The 10,963-nt window shown below is 39.5% G+C and overlaps 2 protein-coding genes across 2 annotated transcripts; both read right to left on the bottom strand.

The window, feature by feature from the left end:
• Window positions 1–2,308: 2,308 nt before the first annotated feature.
• DI49_3159 (putative nitronate monooxygenase) lies at window positions 2,309–3,451 on the bottom strand (the record flags this gene model as incomplete). Its single annotated transcript, XM_018366242.1, has 1 exon — window positions 2,309–3,451. The coding sequence occupies one exon, from the start codon at window positions 3,449–3,451 to the stop codon at window positions 2,309–2,311; it is 1,143 nt and encodes a 380-aa protein (XP_018221448.1).
• Window positions 3,452–5,969: 2,518 nt separating this feature from the next.
• Window positions 5,970–7,748, bottom strand: SEO1 (putative permease SEO1; the record flags this gene model as incomplete). The annotated part of the gene is made up of 1 exon (XM_018366241.1): window positions 5,970–7,748. One exon carries the CDS (start codon window positions 7,746–7,748, stop codon window positions 5,970–5,972), a length of 1,779 nt encoding a protein of 592 aa, XP_018221447.1.
• Window positions 7,749–10,963: the final 3,215 nt, after the last annotated feature.

The following is a 10,963-nucleotide window of genomic DNA, read 5'->3' as shown; positions in this document are numbered from 1 at the left end:
GCTGAGGTTACTTCCTCTGCTGAGGTTACTTCCTCTGCTGAGGTTACTTCCTCTGCTGAGGTTACTTCCTCTGCTGAGGTTACTTCCTCTGCTGAACCTACTTCCTCTGCTGAACCTACTTCCTCTGCTGAACCTACTTCCTCTGCTGAACCTACAACTTCTGCTGAGGTTACATCCTCTGCTGAACCTACAACTTCTGCTGAGGTTACATCCTCTGCCGAACCTACTTCCTCTGCTGAACCTACAACTTCTGCTCAGGTTACATCCTCTGCTGAACCTATCTCTTCCAGTGAGGTTACTTCTTCCGCTGGACCTACTTCCTCTGCTGAGGTTACTTCCTCTGCTGAACCTACAACTTCCTCCAGTGATGTTACTTCTTCTGTTGAACCTACAGCTTCTTCTACTGAAATTAGTTCTTCTGAAATCACCTCTTCCGCTGAACTTACCTCTTCTAGTACGTATTTTACTCAAGTCGCTGCTTCTTCAAGTGAAGCTACTACCTCAGCCGAATCTACCTTTTCTGTCATCTATTCTAACCAAACAACCACAGCTACCAAATCCAACTCTGCTGTTGTTTCTTCTAGCCAAGTTCTCGTATCTGTTGAATCTAGCCCCTTTGGCGTTTCAACTCAAGCTGTAGCTTCTTCTACTGAAGCCGCTAATTTCTTTAGTAAAACCACCACTTCTACGGAATCTAGCTCTTCCGTGGTTTCTTCTAGTCAAACAACCACGACTGCTGGGTCTAGCTTTTCTGCTAAGCCTAGCTCCTCTGTTGCTTCTACCAAGCCCGCCATTTTGTCTACTGACGCCACTACTTCTGCTCAGTTTAGCTCTTCTGTCGTCTCTTCTAGTCAAATTATCACATCTGCTGAATTTACCTCTTTTATTGAACCAGCTTTTACAGGAATTTCTTCTAGTGAAGGTGTCACCTCAGGCGCGGATTCCTCTATTGCTTTTTCATCTACCGCAAATACTGCTTCAATCGATCATACTTCCTCTGTAGAATTTTTGTCATCAGAGGTAACTAGTGCTACTCCGACGTCCACTTCTTTTTCTTCATCTACGGTCCCTGCATCATTCGTTAATCCTACTTCCGCAGCTTCTTCTCCGGGTTCTTCCCCAGTTTCTGCTGCTTCCTTGGCTTCTTCTGCCTCGATCTCTTCAGTTATTACTAGCAATGTCAATGAAACTTCCAGTAGTGCTGCCAACAGTAAAATCACGTCCGTTGTATATGGTAATAATGCAACTTTGACAGCCACTAAAGTCTCGACTGATGACGCTACCATTACTAGCTGCAAGGGTGGCTGCACTAAAGAAGACACCACTTCAACCAAAACTCAACTTTCCACCGTTRARACCACTGTGACGAGTTGTTCAGCCGGTGTTTGCTCCACTTTGACCGCTCCAATCACTACCGTCACCGCTAAGGCTGCTATGACCACYGACGTCACTGTTACTAGYTGCAAGGGTGGTTGCACTAAAGAAGACACCACTTCAACCAAAACTCAACTTTCCACCGTTGAAACCACTGTGACGAGTTGTTCAGCCGGTGTTTGYTCCACTKTGATTGCACCAATTACCACCGTCACCGCAAAGGCTACTACGAGCACTAACGTCAAAGATATTAATGAAGGTACCACATCAACCAAAATTATGCCTTCCGCAATTGAAACTACCATAACCAGCTGTTCGGCTGGTGTCTGTACCACTTTGACCGCTCCAATCACTACTGTCAGTATCGGGGCTGGCACATCGACCAAGACAGAACTTTCTACCATCAAAACTACTATAACTAGCTGCTCAGGTGGTGTGTGCACCACTGTGACTGCTCCAATCACCACCGCCACGAATAAAGCCATATACCAAATTTCAGAAGTTTCCACGGCCGCATCTGCTTCTGCTTCATCTGCTTCATCTGCTTCCCATGCTATTGATATCAACACGAACGGTGCTTATAGGTTTGATAATAGAGGCGTTTTTGGTGCTGCTATTGTTGCTGGTGCCGCTGCTTTACTGTTATAATGCGCATAGATATAACCCCTCACAATTGTATAAATGATTGTTGTAAAATTGAACTTTTTTAACATAAAGGTCATAGAATATATAATAGGTACATAATATAAACTCCAAAAACCGTAATTAAGTCTGTTGTTTTCACCTATAATCACGTAAAAAAATCAACGAGCCTTTGGCTTAAAAAAACAAGCTTTGCGGACAGTACTTGATATACATACAAGAAAGCACAAACTTAAAAACCATAAATTGACATATTTCTCAAATCTACCTAATTATCTTACGGCAAGCAGATTCAATTTTTTGCTATGTTTTCGCCTAATTCTGTGATTTTTTGGTTGGTTGCAATGCCTGACTGAACACTTTGAAATCCTTCTCCAGCCAGAAAAAAATTAGCCAATTCAGGATATGTTCTTTTTACCTGCTTAAAAGCATTATACATATATCCATAAGGAGGAAGCTCTTCGCCTTGGAAATTAGCCAAAAGATGCTCGATAAATGGAGTCAAAATTGTTCTCGCAGGCTTTCCGGAAACAATGTTGACCATCCTAGTTTCTGAGTGTGGCGTAAATGGTTTTGTAAAATTTTCCGATGCATTGGATTCATTGCAGCCGAGAAATGCAGTTCCCAGCTGAACTCCGTCAGCTTGTAGGGATAGCATATATGATATGTCCTTAGAATCCATTATTCCGCCCGTCGCAATAACGAGAGGGATATCGTATACGAAACCCTTATCCCTCATTACAGCAAGCTCATTAACAGCTCTTTTCACCAACTGGGCCGTGGACAGGTTTTCGTCGTTTTTAGAATCATTTGCCAAAAAATTGCCTCTATGTCCTCCGGCTTCATAACCTTGACACACTATTCCGTTAATATCTAGCTTTGCTAGGAGATGAACTTCTTTTGTTGATGTCGCAGTTACAAAGACCAAAATTCCCTGCCTTTGCAAATATTTGATTGTAGCTTTCGATGGGTAGCCAAAATGGAAGCTAATGACTTTAGGTTTAAATTCATCTGTTATATATTGGAAAAAATCTTGCAGCGCATCGTCCCTTTCAAAAGCCTTGAAAGAAATATTGCCGTTCTTAAAATTGATTTTGTCTACATCAATAGGTATGTTCAAGGATCTCTCGTATAACTTGACCCAGTTATCTATTTGAAGTTTGGATGGCTTATTAAGGATGTCATGACAAAAGAAATTCAAGTTAATATTCTTCTCCAGGGATTCGTTTGCCACATGGTCTCTGTATTGTGAGATCATCGACTTGAATTGTTCGAAATCCTCTGCGATTCTAAAGTCCAAATGTGATAAAGGTAGAGAAGCCATTGCGCCTGCACGGCAAGCCTTGGCGGCCATGTCAATAGTTGTCACCCCTGCCATAGGGGCTTGAATAATAGGATATTTCAAATTTAAGCATTTTTGAAAAGCTTTGCTCATTTTGTTACAGTTGCTGTGTAGATATATAGCGTCATATTCTTTCACCCCAGATAACTTCTATTTTAGTTGAATTGGTTTCGAAGGGCGGGGTTCTTTCCCACTCGCGAGTAAGATATGCATGACGGCGATAGGTCAGGTTTGTATTAGCATATAGTACAAAACAAGACCTTTCTAAGCGCACATTGCAGCATCCGGGGTATATGCAACAAGATATACGTTTTACATGTCTTGGTGTTGAATATCTAGTGAATAAAAGAAAAGAAGTGCTGCTGATTAAGGTATATACTACATCGGATCATTAGTAATATCCGGCAATATATAGATAGAATATGAAAAAAGGATGCTTCTGTCTTTTGCAAGCCAGGCGGGTGAGACAGAGAGTGCTTTTATGTTGCTCAACAGCTTTACCCCGGTACCGTATCTAGCTATCATATCACTACATCTACCATACATCACTAAGTTATAGTACCACATGCCATCTGCTATAGCATAACATATTACATATGCAATAACTCTTAACTTCCCCTTACACTCTGCCTAGCTGCCCCATGTCCATTTCCACGTCCACTTAACTTAAGTAACACAGCTTAATCCTACGGACCCTAAAATATACTCTAAATACCAACCTAACATGCTTATATATTTTACATTTTAGTCCGGTTTCTCATTTTTCATTACATATATATTTTACAATCGCACCCAAAGAGTACTGCACTTCATGCACAAGAACATGAATAAATTTAGACCACTGGACCCTAAACTAAACCTTGTGCAATACAGGCTCTTCTTTCATAAACCTTAATTCCAATTCGGCTTACACTATCATCGCATCAAATCTGCACTGAATTTGTCTGGCGCGCGCAAGATGGAAATAAGAGCTGGCGATCTCAAAAAGAGATGAAAAGAGGCAAGGAAAGGACGTACAGATCTCACCAATAGCATATATCTTCGGCATCTCTCATATAATATATTCATAGCGCAACATAAATCTCATGAAAACTCTACGGACCTTATAACTGTGACGTACTCTCCAATATAGTAACCCGGCACATCCAGCATGATGCTATAACAGTTACAGGCGTTAAACACCTTTCCTTAACAACATCACCGTACCACCAGCAATTGTAAACGTGCGGTCGAACATCAGCTAGATCGGAACGTTGAGCATGTTAGATGAAAACTGTCTGACCAGCGTCTCTACACAAGCTGGAATATCCCGATACCGTAGCAAGTCGCGCCATTGATGAACCGTTTTGTACAGATCACATACTCACCCATTCTCTTACCTCGACATATCTTGAGCATCGTCTCAGGCAGAGCGGCAGAGATGGAACGGCCCCATCCTAGGTCAGGTTCTTGAACTTCTCGAACAAAGGTCTGACGACTTCTCTACCCAGGCATGGACCTCGTCAATCACGACGTACCCAAGCTCACGAATGGCGCCGTTCTGGACCTGCCAGTTGCGGATATGAACCCCGATATCGTCCAACTCAAGAGCGAGCACCCCGTTATTCCTCTGCGCTCTCATCAACGTATTCGTCCTGCACATGTTCTTCCCATTACAACAAGTTTTCTGCGGTGGAAATATGTCTCACACACATTATATTTCTGGCGCCACAGCGGAAGCAGTGGCAGGTGTCAGTAAACGTCCTTAAAATTTTACCCGTTTCTCTTGTTTGTAAACTCAAGTTAGTCTGACAGATGCCAAAGTCCTTCATTCCAGCGAACTCCTATGGCTTGCATTCAACGTTCTCGAACAGCTCTTCGCTGGTTATGCTCCTGTAAATACTGTCCCACCTAACCAACAAGACGAAGTCCATCGAAAAATTCCAATTCTTTACCGACCAGTGTCAGGTAAGCTACACCAGGCATCTCAACCGATTTTTGTCAGCGTCGATAACCCATCCGTCAATGACGCTGATCTCTCGTTGATTTTAATTATTTGTTCAATGGTATTTGCCATTATGATCTGCATAAGACAGTACCAGAGTTTTAGCTGAACAAATTAAAAACGAGAGATGTAGAATTGAGTGTCAGCAAATGGCAGAACTGTATCGTATAGAAATGACGCGTTTGAATTTCCTCTTTGGACCAGAAAGCGTTGCCTTTACCTGGATTAAAATCCCAAGATCATACACGCTCGTAAATATGTAATGTGACTTTGCAACACAATTAACTGAAGCCAATCTTGTCCCGTTGAAATTGTACATCGGAATATACCGTTAACCTATTTTTAAAGAACCATATGCGATTCAGATTCACTTATTAAGCATATAGAGCCATTGCGGGCTCGAAATTTCAGTTTCAGACAAGATCCGGTTGATTATTTGCTCAATTAAAATACGATTTTATAAGTCTGGAAATAAGCGAATTCTGTCGGGGCTTAATGATGTAGTATATATATATCCTCCAATAAAAAAATTAATATATTAGTATGTTTTTTTGATATTTTATATTTTAAAAGAACATCAAAGAGTTTTGAATGAAAGCTATAGGAATATAAGGTTAAAATTATTTCTTAAAATTCTTTTTCTTTGGCTATTGATACAATTTCGACTTCTTTTGATGTTGGGTTTTCGTCATATTTAGAGTTGTAAAGTATAATACCATTTTCTTTGGCATTATTCCTTTCATCACGTTTGTAGAAGTATAAAACAACAAAAGTCCAAACAGAAAGACAGAAAGCCGAACTTGCGGTGAAGGTAAACCCCTTTAGATACCTTGGAGCTTCTTCTGTTTTCCAAACCAAAACACTGATCCATGCAGTAGATGTTTGAGCCATGATATTCATTGTAACTAATGTGATAGCTCTAGTTTGGGCATCCTTACGACAGATATCATTTTGCCACGAGTATAAAACGGGTGCCATAGCCCAGCCAAAACATTGTAGCATGAACCCAAACCATTTGGCTCCTTCTGTGACGTCCCAAGCGGCTAATATAGTGTTACCAATAATATTGAAAACTTGTGTGAAAATAATTGCAAACCAACGGGAATGAAATTTATCTGCAATAACACCGGTTAGCATTAAATAGACTATACCTAAACCTGGAGTAATCATAGATAGTTGGTTAATCTTTGGAATAGAATATTTTTTTAAAGATTTCAACCAAAGCAAGTATGCGCCTGACGACACATTACTGTCGTTCCAACAGAAGATATTCCATAGCGATAGAATATAGATTTTCCAATCACCAAAAATAGATTTCCATAGTTTAGTATCAAATATTTTTGTTTCAAAATCACTTTTACCAGTTTGATTTTCCTTTAATCTTTTTCTAGCTAATCTAATTTCATCGTCAGTCAAGAAAATTGAATAACAATTGTATGGATCACCTGGTAGGACATAAAAACCAATGATACCCACCGCAACAGATACAATTGCGTCAATAATAAAATTCCATCTCCAACCTTCCAAGCCATTTACACCATTTAGCGATGAAAATACTGCTGATTGAATACCACCGGCAGATAGGATGCCGAGGTATTGACCCAAATAATAGAAAGCAGAACGGCGTACCATTTCATCATGTTTATAAAAAGAACCGAATAAATATTGGTATGCCAAATAACTCGGGGCTTCAAAAGCACCAATGAAAAATCTGATCGCTTTCAAGTGTGGGACAGAGTTTACATAAGCAGCACCAATGGTCAATAATGACCAACATAAGTCTAAGATTGGTAAAACGTAATTTAATGGAATTTTATTCAGGTATATTAAAAAAGGTAATTGGAAGATAATGTTACCAATTGTGTACATTACTTGAGTGCGAACCAAGTCGTTACCTTTGAAACCTAAATCTTCTTTCATACCTGAGACGTAGGCGTTGTTTACATTGACTGTATCCAAGTACTTAATCCAATAAGCAATACATGAGTAAAAAGCCAAAAGAACGTCCAATTTAACCAATAATTTTTTCTCTTCAAAGCTTGTTCCCTCTTTGAACCAACTGTACCATTTATTGTGTGATCTTTCCTTTCTATTGATACGATATTCTTGTTCATCGAAGAATTTCCACCATGGTCTACTGGCTTCATCTCTATATTCATATACTGTAGTATCGTCCCCATTATTTCGATCGTGATGAGTTATTTCAGAATACAAATTGGCCTTCTCGGTTGTATTATTAATATTACTCTCTTTCGTTTCGCGATTGTTGGTATCACCCGAGTGGGTTGAGTTTGTTGTAGAGTCTAGATCGCCTTGTAAGTCGTCTACATGTCTCTTCACCGGGATAAACCCCCATTTCAACCTTTTGTAGGGGTCTACAAAGATTTCCTTAATAATTGAAGACATGCTATTATTTTATACGTGGGAGGGGTGTAATTTATTATAATCCTTTACACGATGAAAGGAAATATTTCATGATTCCCAGAGCTACAGAAGGCTCCTTTATAATATTTGTTTGTTCAATAATCGACGTCATCATTTGGGGGTTCGACTGGTCTTTATATCTGCTCGTGTAGGCACTCCCAACAGAGTGTTCATAGGTTTAAATCTTTATTTGAGGTCAGTTGTGTTAAGCGATGATAATCAACATATCCGGCGAGCAATTTGGCCATCGAAAACATTACACAGCGCGTGCGCATTGAAGCGTGAAATCACACTGCAAGAGCATGTGATCTGGGCATTGCAAAAAGGTTGATACAGCGACGTAAATATTCGAAATCTTTGCATTATATAGTAGTGTGAACTGGCAACACAATGTGAGGGAAAAAGACATTGGATGATACTCGGCAAAATCCGATTTTTCCAATTTCTACGCATAAAAGTGATATATGACACGCGCACCATTGTGTGGTTTATTGGCTGTGTGGGGTCAACTAACACAACGAAATTTGATAACCGGATTTGGAAATTGGTTTTGAAGCAATCTGTCCTCTAATATCACACTGATGAACACGAACCACGTATGTCCCACTTATTTGTATGCACTAAATATGCCATCGTGCATATATAGTATCTCAAAATTACATGAATTTGTTTGTAAATCCATTCTTACGCTTAATATATTGCTATTTTCCTGCACATAGTCAATACTCAACTCTAAAGTATAACCCAAAATCAAAAACCGGATATTCTATCTCTAGGCTCATTTTTCAATTTCAACGAATTCGAAGTCATTACCTCCAAAACTTTGCCAAAAGCGGTTTATGCCTGCTATTCATCTTCAGCAGATGATGAAGTCTCTCACAGATAAAATCGTCATTCTTTGGATAGGATTTTTATTCAAACCAAAAATCTTAGTAGACGTTGCAGATATCGATTTATCATGTGGTCTAGATAATCCGAGTAGTAGTGAAATTGATACAGTAAATGCCCGTGGTCGTACAGATTTTCTGGAGGTCTGTCTCACTTGCATAATTTGATAATGGCAAGGTCGTTTTACAACGAAAGTAAGTTTCTTGGCGTAATTAGAGGTAGATATAAGTTAAAATCTCTGCTTATAGCGACAAATGCGTGGCGTATAAATGACTCTGCATTCACATACAGCATTCGCACTATATGTTGCAATTAATGAGCATTTAACCTGGTATTATAAGCTGTACCATATAATTAGCTGCGTAACAATTTTGCACGCATATATTCTCTCGATTCGGAGAAGAGCGCCATAATCACCAAATTGGTTATAATTTTCTTCATGCAATTATTGACGATTAGCGTGCAAAGTTGGTTTTTATTTTTAGCTTTTGCAAAAAATCGAGACGCATACCAAAAACGTAGTTGATTGTCATAAGATCCGTCCTATAAACCGAGCAAAGATGAGAAACTTTTCAAATGTCCAGTAATGCAGCTGCATAGTCCCATTCTCCAAATACTAACCAAAGCCATTGGAAAAAATTTGCTGGTACGCCGCAGTTCTTATCGTTTTCAGTTCTGTATGGTCATGATATTGTAAGAAAACCCTTTTGAGTAGGGGTGAGAATCCAATTAACGAGACAGTTTTTCTTAAACACTTTTTTTTGGTCAGGTAGGAAAGATCTTCTATATTCTGTTTTACAGATTGTACAACGCCTTTATTGCGAAATTCTCTCTTCCTACCAATAGGCACGCCCAGTCGCCTTACATGCAAGGAACTACATCCGATTTCAGACATTTTTTTATCAGTTGGCATTTCATTGGTAGTGATGGGGCCCATGCTGCGCTTTGAACTGATTTGCGAGCATAGGTGCTAAGATCACTTTGTTTCTTTTTTTGTTAGTCGCATTATCGTTCTTGTTAATTGAAGATTGAAAGCAGGAAGAGTGTCTGCAATGGCAGATGTGGTAGTGTAGCAACCAAGTTCAATCTACCAATTCGCTGGTGACATATAGTCTCCTCAGTATACTTCGGTGTCTACTGTCGAGTCTTTGCGGACTAACAGCGTAAATGAACAATCGCATATGGTCAAATCCTACATTTCTGGAGTTTTTAATAATGTGAAAATATAACAGAATGACTAGGTAACAAGAAGAGTCAAGAATTGCTTCAAAAGTTTTCAAGAGCACAAACAGCTCAGTGATGCCAATACAGTAATTCTAGAATATGGAAGACAAGGTGTTTGATATACCCCTACTATAATGGCCGTAGAGTAAGACTGTTCGACGTGTAATAATTGTCATAACTAACGATCTTTGGACGCAATTAGGCCATCGAAATTACCTTTTCAATTCGTATAGGTAGACGCTTCAAGTATTATCGATTATATAAGCTAAATGTTACTCTTCGATATTGGGAGGAAGAGAACCGTTGAGTTTTAGGGGTTATCCTAGTGTGTACCAGCGTATGCTAACCTCATAAGAGAACATTCATGGCTACGGAATTGTACGGGCTGTTTTTTCTTTCTACCAGGAAAGGTAGCGACAATCGTATAAATGCATTAATTCATATGCAAATGACCCTTAATTGCCAGGGCCCCAAGCGCTAGGCAGCATAAAATAAGGAGACGTTAAGGTAATAACAGTTGAATTCCTGATACAGAATTCTTTCAAGTGGCTAGGATTAAAAAAGCAAATAAATGTTAACTCTCTTTCTCCTTATAGATAAGGTTTTCCAAATCTCACGCGCTCTTCTTCGTTTGTAGCATACAGGTGCCCTTTTGAGCGCGTTTTACCCCAAGCAATACACATAGCAGCACGTTCACTAGTAGAGAGCTTACTAATTTGGGGAAAGAAATCTTTCCCGTTTCGACAATCGTTTAGCTCCTACGGCAAAAGTTATGTGAATGTCCCCAGAACGACGCTTCAAATAAAATTTCTTTTAATCATGTTGTTGAACCATAACAAGAAAAGTTACATGGCATTCTACGCGCGATTTTCTACAGGGAAGTTTTTTGTGCCCTGCGCATTTGTTTGACAGATGAAAAAAAACAATACAATAGGTGCCTGTGAAGATGAAGCCCGTCGTTCAGGAACCGAATAATGGAAAAGATTGGCAAGAAATACTGATATGAGACTTTTGTGCACGCACTTGATATGTATAAAATAGCCTGGATCAGTTGTCATTGTCAGTATTCTCACATAATCATCTTT

The sequence above is a fragment of the Saccharomyces eubayanus genome, chromosome X (genome assembly GCF_001298625.1).
Source record: "Saccharomyces eubayanus strain FM1318 chromosome X, whole genome shotgun sequence".
NCBI classification, from domain to species: domain Eukaryota; kingdom Fungi; phylum Ascomycota; class Saccharomycetes; order Saccharomycetales; family Saccharomycetaceae; genus Saccharomyces; species Saccharomyces eubayanus.
The sequence above is the reverse complement of the archived record's forward strand: the minus strand, read 5'-3'. Positions and strand labels throughout refer to the sequence as shown.